Source organism: Chiloscyllium plagiosum, unplaced genomic scaffold (assembly GCF_037043375.1).
Source record: "Chiloscyllium plagiosum isolate Xiang-an unplaced genomic scaffold, Cpla_swu_hap1 HiC_scaffold_13, whole genome shotgun sequence".
NCBI classification, from domain to species: Eukaryota; Metazoa; Chordata; class Chondrichthyes; order Orectolobiformes; family Hemiscylliidae; genus Chiloscyllium; species Chiloscyllium plagiosum.
This window is the reverse complement of record NW_028270151.1, coordinates 12,998,558-13,013,935: the sequence shown is the minus strand read 5'-3', so window position 1 is coordinate 13,013,935 and position 15,378 is coordinate 12,998,558. Positions and strand designations below refer to the sequence as shown.

The 15,378-nt window shown below is 52.9% G+C and overlaps 1 protein-coding gene across 2 annotated transcripts in view; it reads left to right on the top strand.

The window, feature by feature from the left end:
* Positions 1-15,378, top strand: part of hltf (helicase-like transcription factor) — a 73,985-nt gene that overhangs the window by 44,596 nt on the left and 14,011 nt on the right. For both annotated transcript variants that reach the window (XM_087993327.1, XM_043702688.2), the window contains exons 19-21: positions 4,338-4,462; positions 9,086-9,264; positions 11,256-11,381. In XM_087993327.1, coding sequence (XP_087849453.1) covers positions 4,338-4,462; positions 9,086-9,264; positions 11,256-11,381 — 430 coding nt within the window. The remainder of the gene's footprint in view (positions 1-4,337; positions 4,463-9,085; positions 9,265-11,255; positions 11,382-15,378) is intronic.

Sequence of the window (15,378 nt, the reverse complement as noted above, 5' to 3'; positions counted from 1 at the left end):
CTCGCACGCGCTCTCTCTCTCACTCGCACGCGCTCTCTCTCTCACTCGCACGCGCTCTCTCTCTCACTCGCACGCGCTCTCTCTCTCACTCGCACGCGCTCTCTCTCTCACTCGCACGCGCTCTCTCTCTCACTCGCACGCGCTCTCTCTCTCACTCGCACGCGCTCTCTCTCTCACTCGCACGCGCTCTCTCTCTCACTCGCACGCGCTCTCTCTCTCACTCGCACGCGCTCTCTCTCTCACTCGCACGCGCTCTCTCTCTCACTCGCACGCGCTCTCTCTCTCACTCGCACGCGCTCTCTCTCTCACTCGCACGCGCTCTCTCTCTCACTCGCACGCGCTCTCTCTCTCACTCGCACGCGCTCTCTCTCTCACTCGCACGCGCTCTCTCTCTCACTCGCACGCGCTCTCTCTCTCACTCGCACGCGCTCTCTCTCTCACTCGCACGCGCTCTCTCTCTCACTCGCACGCGCTCTCTCTCTCACTCGCACGCGCTCTCTCTCTCACTCGCACGCGCTCTCTCTCTCACTCGCACGCGCTCTCTCTCTCACTCGCACGCGCTCTCTCTCTCACTCGCACGCGCTCTCTCTCTCACTCGCACGCGCTCTCTCTCTCACTCGCACGCGCTCTCTCTCTCACTCGCACGCGCTCTCTCTCTCACTCGCACGCGCTCTCTCTCTCACTCGCACGCGCTCTCTCTCTCACTCGCACGCGCTCTCTCTCTCACTCGCACGCGCTCTCTCTCACTCGCACGCGCTCTCTCTCTCACTCGCACGCGCTCTCTCTCTCACTCGCACGCGCTCTCTCTCTCACTCGCACGCGCTCTCTCTCTCACTCGCACGCGCTCTCTCTCTCACTCGCACGCGCTCTCTCTCTCACTCGCACGCGCTCTCTCTCTCACTCGCACGCGCTCTCTCTCTCACTCGCACGCGCTCTCTCTCTCACTCGCACGCGCTCTCTCTCTCACTCGCACGCGCTCTCTCTCTCACTCGCACGCGCTCTCTCTCTCACTCGCACGCGCTCTCTCTCTCACTCGCACGCGCTCTCTCTCTAAATCGCACGCGCTCTCTCTCTCACTCGCACGCGCTCTCTCTCTCACTCGCACGCGCTCTCTCTCTCACTCGCACGCGCTCTCTCTCTCACTCGCACGCGCTCTCTCTCTAAATCGCACGCGCTCTCTCTCTCACTCGCACGCGCTCTCTCTCTCACTCGCACGCGCTCTCTCTCTGTCCCCCCCCCCCCGTCTCTTCCCCCCCCCCCCCCGTCTCTCTCTCCCCCCCCCGTCCCTCCTCTCCCCCCCCCGCCCCGTCTCTCCCTCCCCCCCCGTCTCCCTCCCCCCCCGTCTCTCTCCCCCCCCCGTCTCTCTCCCCCCCCCGTCTCTCCCCCCCCCGTCTCTCCCCCCCCCGTCTCTCCCCCCCCGTCTCTCCCCCCCCCCCCGTCTCTCCCCCCCCCGTCTCTCCCCCCCCCCGTCTCTCCCCCCCCGTCTCTCCCCCCCCCCGTCTCTTCCCCCCCCCCGTCTCTTCCCCCCCCCCCCGCCTCTTCCCCCCCCCCGCCTCTCCCCCCCCGCCTCTCCCCCCCCGTCTCTTCCCCCCCCCCGCCTCTCCCCCCCCGCCTCTCCCCCCCCGTCTCTTCCCCCCCCGTCTCTTCCCCCCCCCGTCTCTTCCCCCCCCCGTCTCTTCCCCCCCCCGTCTCTTCCCCCCCCCCCCGTCTCTCCCCCCCCCCCGTCTCTCCCCCCCCGTCTCTCCCCCCCCCGTCTCTCCCCCCCCCCGTCTCTCCCCCCCCCCGTCTCTTCCCCCCCCCCGTCTCTTCCGCCCACCCCCCGTCTCTTCCCCCCCCCGTCTCTCTCCCTCCCCCCCCGTCTCTCTCCCTCCCCCCCCGTCTCTCTCCCTCCCCCCCCGTCTCTCTCCCTCCCCCCCCGTCTCTCTCCCTCCCCCCCCGTCTCTCTCCCTCCCCCCCCGTCTCTCCCTCTCCCCCCCGTCTCTCCCTCCCCCCCCCCCCCCGTCTCTCCCTCCCCCCCCCGTCTCTCCCTCCCCCCCCCCGTCTCTCCCCCCCCCCCCCCCGTCTCTCCCCCCCCCGTCTCTTCCCCCCCCCCCCCGTCTCTTCCCCCCCCCCCCCAGTCTCTCCCCCCCCCCCCCGTCTCTTCCCCCCCCCCCCGTCTCTCTCCCCCCCCCCCCCGTCTCTCCCCCCCCCCCCCCCCCCCCCGTCTCTCCCCCCCCCCCCCCCCCCCCCCCCCCCCCGTCTCTCTCTTCCCCCCCCCCCCCCCCCCCGTCTCTCTCCCCCCCCCCCATCTCTCTCCCCCCCGGTCTCTCTCCCCCCCCCCCCCCCCACCGTCTCTCTCCCCCCCCCCCCCCGTCTCTCTTCTCCCCCCGTCTTCCCACCCCCCCCCCCCGTCTTCCCACCCCCCCCCCCCGTCTTCCACCCCCCCCCGTCTTCCCACCCCCCCCCCGTCTTCCCACCCCCCCCCCCGTCTTCCCACCCCCCCCCCCGTCTTCCCACCCCCCCCCGTCTTCCCAACCCCCCCGTCTTCCCACCCCCCCCCGTCTTCCCACCCCCCCCCCCGTCTTCCCAGCCCCCCCGTCTTCCCAGCCCCCCCCCGTCTTCCCACCCCCCCTGTCTTCCCACCCCCCCCCCGTCTTCCCACCCCCCCCCCCCGTCTTCCCCCCCCCCCCCGTCTTCCCCCCCCCCCCCCCCCCCCCGTCTTCCCCCCCCCCCCCGTCTTCCCACCCCCCCCCGTCTTCCCCCCCCCCCGTCTTCCCCCCCCCCCCCGTCTTCCCACCCCCCCCCCGTCTTCCCACCCCCCCCGTCTTCCCACCCCCCCCCCGTCTTCCCACCCCCCCCCCCGTCTTCCCACCCCCCCCCCGTCTCCCACCCCCCCCCCCCGTCTTCCCCACCCCCCCCCCCCGTCTTCCCACCCCCCCCCGTCTTCCCACCCCCCCCCCCCGTCTCTCTCCCCCCCCCCCCCCCCCGTCTCTCTCCCCCCCCCCCCCGTCTCTCTCCCCCCCCCCCCCCGTCTCTCTCCCCCCCCCCCCGTCTCTCTCCCCCCCCCCCCGTCTCTCTCTCCCCCCCCCCGTCTCTCTCTCCCCCCCCACCCCCCCGTCTCTCTCTCTCCCCCCCCCCGTCTCTCTCTCTCCCCCCCCCGTCTCTCTCTCCCCCCCCCCCCCCCGTCTCCCCCCCCCCCCCCCCGTCTCTCCCCCCCCCCCCCGTCTCCCCCCCCCCCGTCTCTCCCCCCCCCCCCCCGTCTCTTCCCCCCCCCCCCCCCCCGTCTCTCTCTCTCCCCCCCCCCCCCCGTCTCTCTCCCCCCCTCCCCCGTCTTCCCACCCCCCCCCCCGTCTTCCCACCACCCCCCCCCGTCTTCCCACCCCCCCCCCCCCCCGTCTTCCCCCCCCCCCCACCCAGATAATCTCTCCAACATTGTCCTGTACAGGGCAGAGGTGGAACCTGTCAAAAAGGGGTGTGCGCGTCTATTTGGTCACGTATCCCCAAAAAGGCAGCAGCAGTTTTACTATTAGTGTACAGTCCGGCTGCCATGGGGGGGGTGGGGACACAGACGTGGGTCAGCTGGTGGGTGGGGATGGACAGGGGAGCGGGTTTGGGGATGGTGGGGGGGCGGGGTCTCGTGCACAGTGTGCTTCTGCCTCGTCTCCTGAACGGGGAACAGACGTCACAGAAAACTCCGAGCCCCAGAGGAAATCCATTAACTGAATAATCAATTATCTGAATGAAATAGTGCCCGCCCCTCTCGTTTGGATAATCGAGGTACCTCGGTACTTGGAAATGAATGCACTGGAGCATTGGTCTAAGGTAGACCAGATAAGACGGGCCAGTATACAATCATTCACAAGTTTTACTGGGATTGTTTCTGAATACATGCCTTGTGTAGATACGTTTGATAGTGTGATTTTGATTGTTTAATTATATAATCAAGTATATCAGAGTGCTTAAATATTATTTTAGTGGACAGAAAACCGTGAGTTTGAGGTCTTTAGTTTCTCCATACGATACTTGGCAAAGATAAACATTTCATTTTAAATTCTTTACTGCAGCTGGGACTTCATATTTTTGATGAAGTGCTTCAGCTTCTGTGGCAGTGCTCATGGACAAGATAGAAATAATCTGCAATTGTCTTAAATTCTTTTCTCACTCTCCCGTTCTCTCCTGTTTTGCTGAGCACTTCGGGGAGGATGCCATTTGGTGGCTGTCTCACCCTGCTGTATGTGTAAAGCCTTGACAACCCATGAGTCCAGGGAGGACACGGCGCTGACTGAACATATCAGTTTGCTGCTTTCAAACACACACGTCCACCATTTAACACTTACCTGCCTTACAACATTTTTCAGATATTTCAGTGAAGGATCCGTTTTCACACATTATGCAGATGTCCTCGCTATCCTCGTCTGGCTGAGGCAGCTGTGTTGTCATCCGCGTCTGTTTGCAAATTCTTCAGCTGTAATGGGTTCCTCAGGTGGGTGCAGCTGACTCCGAACTTCTGTCATTATCCTAACGTCAATAAAACAGGAGACTGTATCAGAGACGTTTGATATACAATTGAGGTTCATGAGATTTGAATGGGCAGTGTGAATACAAAATGGACTGAGATAGAACCATGGGTTTTCCCACAGTAGGGTGGTAGTTGTTTATTGTCGTGTGCCCTAGGGGTCTTTTGGAATGAATGGTTGGTTGATTGGATTAAATTAGATTAGATTACTTAGTGTGGAAACAGGCCCTTCGGCCCAACAGGTCCACACCGACCCGCTGAAGCGCAACCCACCCAGATCCATTCCCCTACATTTACCCTTTCACCTAACACTACGGGCAATTTAGCATTTTCCAATTTACCTAATCTGCACATTTTTGGACAGTGGGAGGAAACCGGAGCACCCGGAGCAAACCCACGCAGACACTGGGAGAATGTGCAAACTCCACACACAGTTGCCCGAGGCGGGAATTGAACCCGGGTCTCTGGCGCTGAGGCAGCAGTGCTAACCACTGTGCCACCGTGCCACCCAAAAAGAAAAAGAAAACGCCACTTCGCAGCCAAGGAAGCAATTGGAGAGAGAACAGTGAGCACTCCACCCCTGGGTGGTTGATTTATTATCACGTATCTAGGGAGGTACAGTGAGAAAAGGGTTTTGTCACCACAATCCAGCACCATTTTAAGTTACAAAAGAATGCATGTAAAGAAAAGTTCACCTTCAATGTCCCAAACGCTGCTCCAGGGTTTCTGCAATGCTTCCACAAGAGTAGGCCTCAAGGAGTTCCCTGCTCCAGATACAGCACTGATGATGCTGATGCCCCAGGAGATCCTGGCTCCTGGTGCCACCCGCTGCCTCAGTCACACTGTCACAAGTCTCTGCTCTGGGCCTACTGGAGTCAGGGGTCCGAGCTCTGGGCACTAACACTACCTCAGTCAATGTTGTGACACCAACACCAGGAGTGTTTTTAAGGATTACAGCACTTTCACACCTATAGAATCCCTACAGTGTGGAAACAGCCCCTTCGGCCTAACAAATCCACACTGACCCGCCAAACAGTAACCCACCCAGACCCATTCCTCTACCCTATTATCCTATAGAATCCCTACAGTGAACACATCATAATGATCTGGATTTCACAATTTAGGACATAACTATGAAACTTGCAGATGTGCAGAAACACTCAGAACAGCAGTCATCAATTATGGACTTCAGGATACAGATGGGTAAAATGGGCAGGTATGTAAATGGCAGATGAAATTTAACTGAAAATGTGAAATCCAGTTTGTCTTTGTTCTTCCGATGTGTAAGGATTGCAACAATGATACCTGGACTTCAAGGGTTCAGTTCTGAGTAGAGGTGAGACAAATTACACCTGTTTTTCTCTAGAATTTAGAACGTAATGTGGTGATCTGATTCAAGTCTTCAAGGTATTAACAGAATAAACTATTTCCAGATTGTGGATACCAGAACCAGGGGTAGAGTCTGAGAATTAGGGCCAGACTGTTCAGGAGAGATGTAGAAAACACTTCTACATCCCAAAGGGTGGTGGATATTTGGATTTTTTTCCACCAGCAACAGTGGATATTGGATAGTTTAAATCTGACACAGATAGTTGTTAAGCAAAGGTGCTAAGGGGTATGGGTCAGAGGACATGGAGTGAACACCCTAGGACAGCCATGCTCTCTCTGAATGGTGGAACAGACTTGAGAGGCTGAATGGCCTACTCCTCTTCCTACATATGGTATAGCTTTTAAAGGGGCTGCAGAAACATTGAGGCCTGGAGAGTTTGCAGGTAGAAATCCTTTTTAAGGTAGAAGAGAAACAAATTGTGGTCTAGTGGTGCATTTGATAACATCCCTGCCTCTGGACCGGAAGCTTCATGCTTAAGGCCCACTCCAGGACTCAATGGCCAAGGAAGGTGCATTTGTAACCTGGCAAAGTGGGTTCACTGTCAACTTGTAAACCCCTTGACCGTACACCAGTGGCAGGCAGTAAGGATGGGACAGATGCCTGGCTAACCATGTGATGGAACATCACTAGATCCAACACAGTTGGATTCCCAAACTGCAGATAGGGGAGTGGCAAGCTGAGATTTTGGGGTTGCCAGCTCCAATGCGTTAGTGGCTGATCCTGCCCTATTGAGTACTCCACGACCTTGCACCCCCTCAGCCAGGGGTCAGGCCAAAATTGGAGCCTCAAAATGGAGGAAAGGGTTTGGGAAGCACTACCCTACGATCACCACTCGTAACTCCAGGCTACAAGCATGTAAAAGTGTGTGTTGTCATGGCAATGTGAACACATGGGGCCAGTTCAGTCAGTGTTTGGGGTGGAGGGTGGGGGAGGGTGTCACATTGGTACAGGCTGAGGGGCAATCCCACTTCGGCTGGGGTACATCTGGGAATTGCCTCCTTACACTGTCCATGGCGAAGATCCTGATGGTTCGGAGCAGCCTTCGGGTTGAGGACTGGAGAAGGATAAGAAAACACAAGTCAGCCATGATGTTAAATGGCAGAACTCTGGGCTGAATGGTCCACTCCTGTTCCTGTGGTTGAATTGAAGAGACATAAATTTTCTTTTCATTAAAAATTTTGACTTTATAAGTGGAGGCACAGAGTGCAAAAAGCAGACAGTGATGGTAAATGTTTATGATATCCTAATTTAGATCCATGTTGAAGCATTGGGTCCAATTCTGTGTGCCATGCTTAGAGAAGAATGTCAGGGCATCAGAGGGGTTTGGCAGAGAGAAGCTGAGTTAACGTTTTGAATCCAGTATTGACTCTTTTTCTGAACTAGAGGGGCAGCAAAAATGCATCATCTTTTGTGTTGTTGACAAAGAAGGTGGTGATGTAAGGCAGAGAGATGACGAGTGCCCAGAGCGAAAGCGAAGGGAAGAGTTAATGGTAATAGAGGAGTGATCCAGATGAAGAATAAGCGTTAATGTTAGGTGTGAATATGTGATTGGTTAGCTCTGCAACATGTAGCTGGGGAGGGGAGAGGAGTGGTGGTAGAGGGTGTAATCTGAATGGAGGACAGAGTGCAATGGATACATGGGCTAGAGTTGTTGAATTCAGTGTTGAGTCATGAAGGTTATAAAGTGCGTTAAGTATAACATTGGATACTGTTCCTCCAGCTTCACTGCAGCAAGCCTGGGACAGGGATGTTAGCATTGAGAGTTAGATGGCGTATGGAAATGGAAAATTGGACGTCCTGGGTCACATTGAGGAGGACAGGCCAGCAGGTCTCCTCCCGTCTGCAGGTTCCCCTCCAAGCCCCTCACCATCCTGACTTAGAAAAATACTGCTGTTCTTTGCTGTCGCTGGGTCAAGACCTTTGAATTCCCTCCCCAGTGGCATTGTGGGTCACCCCACAGCAGATTCAAGAAGGAAGCTCACCCCCAGGGTGTCCACCTTCTCCAGGCCAGCTAGGGACAGACAATAAATACTGGCCCAGCTCGCGGCAGCACATCCCATGAGTGAATACAGATCAAAATTGACCAAATTGAATACTGATCCAAACAAGGCCATTTTGTAAACTGGGTAAAAACAAGGACTGCAGATGCTGGAAACCAGAGTCTAGATCAGAGTGGTGCTGGAAAAGCACAGCAGGTCAGGCAGCATCCGAGGAGCAGGAAAATCGGCGTTTCGGGCAAAAGCCCTTCCTCAGGAATAAAGGCAGAGAGCCTGAAGGATGGAGACATAAATGAGAGGAGGGTGGGGAGAAAATAGCATAGAGTACAATAGGTGAGTGGGGGAGGGGATGAAGGTGATGGGGTGGGGGGAAGTGGAGTGGATAGGTGGAAAAGAAGATAGGCAGGTAGGACAAGTCATGGGGACAGTGCTGAGCTGGATGTTTGGAACTGGGGTGAGGTGGGGGAAGGGGAAATGAGGAAACTGTTGAAGTCCACATTGATGCCCTGGGGTTGAAGTGTTCTGAGGCGGAAGTTGAGGCGTTCTTCCTCCAGGCGTCGGGTGGTGAGGGAGTGGCGGTGGAGGTGGCCCAGGACCTCCATGTCCTCGGCAGAGTGGGAGGGGGAGTTGAAATGTTGGGCCACAGGGCGGTGTGGTTGATTGGTGTGGGTGTCCCAGAGATGTTCCCTAAAGCGCTCTGCTAGGAAGTGTCCAGTCTCCCCAATGTAGAGGAGAACGCATTGGGAGCAACGGATACAATAAATGATATTGGTGAATGTGCAGGTAAAACTTTGATGGATGTGGAAGGCTCCTTTAGGTCCTTGGATAGAGGTGAGGGAGGAGGTGTGGGCGCAGGTTTTGCAATTCCTGCGGTGGCAGGGGAAGGTGCCAGGATGGGAGGGTGGGTCGTAGGGGGGCGTGAACCTGACCAGGTAGTCACCGGAGGGAACGGTCTTTGTGGAAGGTGGAAAGGGGTGGGGAGGGAAATGTATCCCTGGTGGTGGGGTCTGTTTGGAGGTGGCGGAAATGTCGGCGGATAATTTGGTTGTAAACTGATCAACGATAATAGCAGTTGGCTGTGCTGAGGTGAATAGGCGATCTGTCTGCTTGTGCAAATTATTTAAATTAGGATGATGGGTAATTCTGTTCGAGGTCAGTACATTGTGTGTCTCTCGCTGTCTCATTTTATTTCTTTCTCTCTAGACAATGCCACTCCTGACGAACTGCGGGAGAAACTGCTGAAGAAAATGAAACTGGTTTTGAGTTGTGGCTCTGATGAAGAGTGTGCCATTTGCCTGGAATCACTAACCTTTCCTGTGATTACCCACTGTGCCCATGTTTACTGCAGACCGTGTATCTGTCAGGTCATTCAGAGCGAGCAGGTCAGCGAGCGCAGCTTTTTGTTCATTCTGGAATTTCACAGGATTCCTGGATATGTTTGTGTTTGACCTTGTTATTAGGAATTTGTTTGGGAGATTGGAATCTCTGTGAAACCTCCATTCATATATGTATGAAGTTTTTATTTTATTCATTCACAAGATTAGGGCGTTGCTGGCTGGTCCAGCATTTATTGTCCGGAGGGTAGTTAAGAGTCAACTACGATCACATTGCTGTGGGTCTGGAGTCATGTGTAGGGCAGGCCCTCTCTTTCCTAAGGGGCATTAGTGAACCAGATAGGTTGTTCCTGACAGTCAACAATGAATTCATAGTCATTGTTAGACAGTAATTCTAGATTTTTATTGAATTCAAATTCCTCCATCTGCCGTGGTGGGATTCGAACCCAGGTCCCCAGAGCATTACCTAGGTCTCTGGATAAACAATCCAATGATTAATATCACTGGGCCATTGCCTCCCCCTAAGTGTTGTCTGCATAAGGCATGGCTGTTTAGAGGCTGCTTTATCACGGTTTTGCACATAGTAGTTCTGCTTCATATTGGTGTGAAGTAAAGTTGCCGTATGTTCCCCTTTTAATTGTTCCTGAGTTAGGTGGTGGTTTCTGACCAGTAGAGCTGGTGGGTGGATGGGTCTTTCTCCGGCCTGTAGATCTCTGACTCTAACACCACTTCAGGAGTTTGCTTATGTGATGCACCATAAAAACCCTTAAAAGGTATCAACAAATTTTCATTCAAAGTCTGCACAGGGAGCTCCATGTGAGGCAGTTCCACCTTTACTCTGTGTGTTGGAAAGGCTTACGAGTAAACTGTAAGCTCACCAGTGCATTTATATTGTAGTGTTCACTCTGCAATATTAAAAAATGACAGTCTTAATGCTTCTGGCTAAAAGAAAATCACCTCCGATGTTGATGTGTGCCACAGGTTATTTTCTAAAGAGCGTGGAAAAGGACCTTTCAGCCATTCATGTCTGTGCCAATTCTCCTGGATTCTATCTATTCTAATCCCATTTTGCTGCATTTGGCCCAGAGCCTTGTTTCAGGGACCGATTTAAATATTTTTTGTACGTCTCGCGTGTTGTCGCCACAACCAGCCTTTTAAGCCCCGGGTTCCAGACACCCCCACCCTCCCAATCCTCTGGAGGACTTTTGCTTTACGTTCCCTCTCTCAACCTGCTCCATACCTTGAAACTGTGCCGATTGGTTACTGACCCCTCTACTAAGGGGAAAGGTTTCTCTATATCTACCCTGTCCTTGTCCCTCAGAACATGGTACACCTCGAACTGATCTGCCACCCCCCTGCCTCCGCCTTCTCTGCTCTGCGGAGAACCATCCCAGTCTGAAGTGATGTTGACCACAAAGGGAAATGCAGCAAACCTTTTTATTGACCGGGATCAGGAGCGTGCTAGTTCATCAAATATTCCGGAAAATGAAGAGGTTACACGTAACTAGTTGGACCGAAGTGTCTGTTTCCGTGCTGTACATCTCTCTGACTCTATAACTGCAGTAAACCCTGAGCAAGCGAAGCTTCAAGGCATCAACATTCCTCAAAAAGTCTGTGTGAAAACATCAACGTACCTCCTAAAACCAACGTTAAAAACACACAGTAAATAGTAGAATTGTAACGCAGGGGGTGTGCACATCACTGTTATACTTATTTCCAGCAAAACCACTCAGACATTGCAGTAGATTATGGTATTTCTGCTGGTTTATCAAGAGTGCTGGTTACTCAAAACAAAGATTGCTGTATAAGAAGCCAGCGTTGACCCAATCCTTAAATGCTGGGGTGTGTGCTATAGTGTCCTGTCATTTCGGCTGTCTTATGCAAATGGTGAACTTTTAAAGCATTTGTGGCTTTGGTGGAAGGCGTTGATTGGTGTAAGGGCAACAGCTTTGCCTGCTATGTGTTAATTAAGTGTGTCTGATCTTTGGCTACGTCCTATTTATATTTGCCTCCTGTTTTGTTTCTGTTGTTGGTGCTAGCCCACTGCCAGATGCCCCTTGTGCAGGGCAGAGATCCGAGTGGAACAGCTGGTGGAATGTCCCCCTGAAGAGGCAGACGTCGCGGCACCTGATAAATCCCAGCAGATCTGGGTCTCCAGTTCAAAGGTCAGCCTGCAGCCCTTGTTTCTAAAAAAAAAGCCTCTTCCATTTGTGGGAAGGAGAAACACCGACATCAGGGAAGGGGAGATTCTGTGAGAGAGAGAGAATGGATGTCGTCTGTGGAATGTCAGCGTGCAGACATTTGCAAAACCCAGCAGCTGCAACGTATGGGCAGTCTGCATCCATTCAGGAATAAGGGAGGGGATTGAATTCCTGACGTTTAGCTTGAAGGTGACCAGACAGGAGAGAGGATTTTCTTTAAGGCCACTTTTTTTTTAAAGTGAGGAGAGGGCTTGATTCCAGCCAAGTGGCATGTAATTTTCCACGTTACAGCTGAGTTTCTGCGTTTTACTGGAAACGTAGAAGGTCAGAAATGTCTGCCGTGTTTTGAGTCGTGTACTGACTTTGATATGATTGCATTACTCATACGGGTGCAGAGGAGATTTACCAGGATGTTGCCGGGTATGGAAGGCTTCAGTTACAAAGAAAGACTGGATAGGCTGGGACATTTTACACTGGAGCGCAAGAGGTGACTTCATAGAAATTCATAAAATCATGATGGACGTAGATAGAGTTAATGGTAGTTGCCTTTTCCCTAGGAGGGGGGATTTCAAGACTAGGGGGGTAAGTTTTTAAGGTGAGAGGAGAGAGATTTAAGAAAGACGTGAGGGGTAACTTTTTCTGACAGCGGGTGGTTCATGTGTGGAGTAAACATTCTGAGGAAGTGATGGATTCAGGTATAATTACAATGTGCCAGAGACTTTTGGGTCAATACGTGAACAGGAAAGGTTTGGAGGGATATGGGCCAGGAGCAGACAGGTGGAATTAGTTTAGTCTAGGATTATGTTCGGCATAGACTGGTTGCACTAAAGAGTCTGTTTCTGTGCTGAATGACTATAAGGTGATTTTAGACCAGTCGAGTGAGTGGGCAAACCCATGGCAGATACAGTGTAGCTAAATGTAATGTTATACACTTTGGTGTGAAAAACAGGCAGAATACTGTTTATTGGGAAACGTAGATATATAAAGGGATCTCTATGTCCTTGTACAACAGTCAGTGAACATAAACAGGCAGGTGCAGCAAGCAGTTGGGAAGGCAAGTAGTATATTGGCCTTCATTACAAGAGAATTTATATTCAGAAGCCTTACTGCAATTAAATGGGCCCTTGATGAGACCACATCTGGAGTATTGCATGCAGTTTTGTTCTTCCTGCTTAAGACGGGATATACTTGCCACAGTGGGCCTGTAGCACAGGGTCACTAGGCTATTACTGACTGGGTCAACACTGTCCAAAGGGGAGATATTGACTTGAACGGGGCTGTATTCTTTGCTTACTGTCTGGCTGTGAAAAGTAGTGGGTAGTTGTGGGATAGAAATACTAAACCACTGGTCCTGTAGTAAGTGTGTGTAATAAGATTTTAGTTAGAATTAAATCGAAAGGCCCAATGATCATAAAGCAAAGAGTTGGCTGTTCCACCCATTGACCCTGCGTTGATTCTTTACAAAAGCTGTCCCTTGGGATTCACTGCCCTGCCCTTGCCCCGTGGCTATCTAAATCTTTCTGTTTGAGTATTTATTCATTTTCTGCTGACATATCCTCCACTGTTCTCTCTGGCAGTGCATTCCAACCTGCGTATAAACATTGTGTTAGGGAAAACAAACATTCTCTCATCTCCCTTCTAATTATTTTGGCAAGTTATCTAGATCTGTGTCTCCTGATCCTTCAGCCAGTGGAAGGGTCTGTGTTAATTGTCCTATTGAAGCCCCTGGTACTTCTACAAGTTGCCCCTTTACCTTCTCTATAGCAAAGAGAACAATCCATATATTTACAGCCTCCACACAGCACGAGGAAGTGCAGAATGAGATTGAGAACAAAAGTAGTACTGATCGCTGTGAGTGAATGTAAATGTAACTTGCTGTCTTGTCTTGCTATGAGACATAGAAGTAGGCTGTTTAACCTATCAAGTCTGCTCAGCTATTCAGTGAGATCATGGGCTGATCTGATATTCTTCAACTCCACTTACCTGCCTTTTCCCCCACAGCCCATGATTCCCTTCCTGATTTCAAAAGCTGCCTATCTCAGACTTGAATATACTGAATAACCCAACCTCTGCAGTAAGGGATTCACTATCCTCTGAGGGACATCATTCCTCCTCATCACTGCTAAATGTGCAATCCCATATCCTGAGATTATGCCCTCCTGGTCCGAAACACTCAAACAAGGGGAAGCAACTTTGGATAGGTACATGGCATTTGGATAGGTACATGGATGGGTACGTAATCTAGGTTAGAAGTTCGGCACAACATCGTGGGCCGAAGGGCCTGTTCTGTGCTGTATTGTTCTATGTTCTATAACTTTCTTGTTAAGTCACCTAAGAATCTTGTTTGTTTCAATAATGTTGCCTCTCCTCAGTGAGTACAGGCTCCACCCACTCTACTTCTCCTCCATAGGACAGTCCCTCCATACCTGGGATCAGCTTAGTGAACCTTCTCTGGATGCCACTATAACCTTCCTTAGATAATGGGCCCCAAACTGTTCACCATACTCCTGCAGTGGTCTGATTAGTGCTTCGTAGAGTTTAAGCACAACGTCCCTCCTTATGTTATTTCACAGCAAGGTAAATAAAAGTAACTGGAACAGATTAAATGTCTGGCTCCCTCTCACCAAATGTTTGCTGAGTTTCAAGAAAGAGCACGTGTGAAAGATGCAAATATCTGTTTCAGAAGAAAAGGAGACACTGATATAACGTCTCTGTGTACAGATAGATACTATACAGGAGAACATACCTACTTCATCATACCTACTACTCTGTTGGAATACTGTGTGCAGTTCTGGTCTCCTTCCTCTCCGGAAAGATCGGAAATATCTTGAAAGGGTTCAGAAAATATTTACAAGGATGTTGCCAGGTTTGGAGGATCTGAGCTACAAGGAGGGGCTGAACAGGCTGGGGCTGTTTTCCCTGGAGCATCGGAGGCCGAGGGGGGAGGTGTGGGCGCAAGTTTTGCATTTCTTGCGGTTGCAGGGAAAGGTGCCGGGAGTGGAGGTTGGGTTGGTGGAGGGTGTGGATCTGGCGAGGGAGTCACGGAGGGAGTGGTCTTTTCGGAATGCTGATAGGGGAGGGGAATATATCCCTGGTGGTGGGGTCCGTTTGGAGGTGGCGGAAATGACGGCGGATGATACGCTGTACATGGAGGTTGGTGGGGTGGTAGGTGAGGACCAGTGGGGTTCTGTCCTGGTGGCGGTTGGAGGGGTGGGGCTCAAGGGCGGAGGAGCGGGAAGTGGAAGAGATGCAGTGGAGGGCATCGTCGACCATGTCTGGGAGGAAATTGTGGTCCTTGAAGAAGGAGGCCATCTGGGTTGTAGGGTTTTGGAACTGGTCCTCCTGGGAGCAGATGCGGCGGAGACGAAGGAATTGGGAATATGGGATGGCGTTTTTACAGGGGGCAGGGTGGGAGAAGGTGTAGTCTAGGTAGCTGTGGGAGTCGGTCGGTTTATAGTAAATGTCCGTGTTGATTCGGTCACCCGAGATAGAAATGGAAAGGTCTAGGAAGGGGAGGGAGGAGTCTGAGACGGTCCAGTGAATTTGAGGTCAGGGTGGAAGGTGTTGGTAAAGTGGATGAACTGTTCAACCTGGGAGCACGAGGCAGCGCCGATACAGTCTTCGATGTAGCGGAGGAAAAAGGTGGGGGGTGGTGCCAGTGTAGCTGCGGAAGATGGACTGTTCCACATATCCTACGAAGAGGCAGGCATAGCTGGGGCCCATGCGGGTGCCCATGGCTACTCCTTTGGTTTGGAGGAAGTGGGAGGATTGGAAAGAAAAGTTGTTCAGGGTGAGGACCAGTTCAGTCAGTCGAAGGAGGGTGTCAGTGGAAGGGTACTGGTTGGTACGGCGGGAAAGGAAGAAGCGGAGGGCTTTGAGTCCTTTGTGATGGGGGATGGAGGTGTACAGGGACTGGATGTCCATGTTGAAGATAAGGCCTTCCCCTGCAACTGCAAGAAAT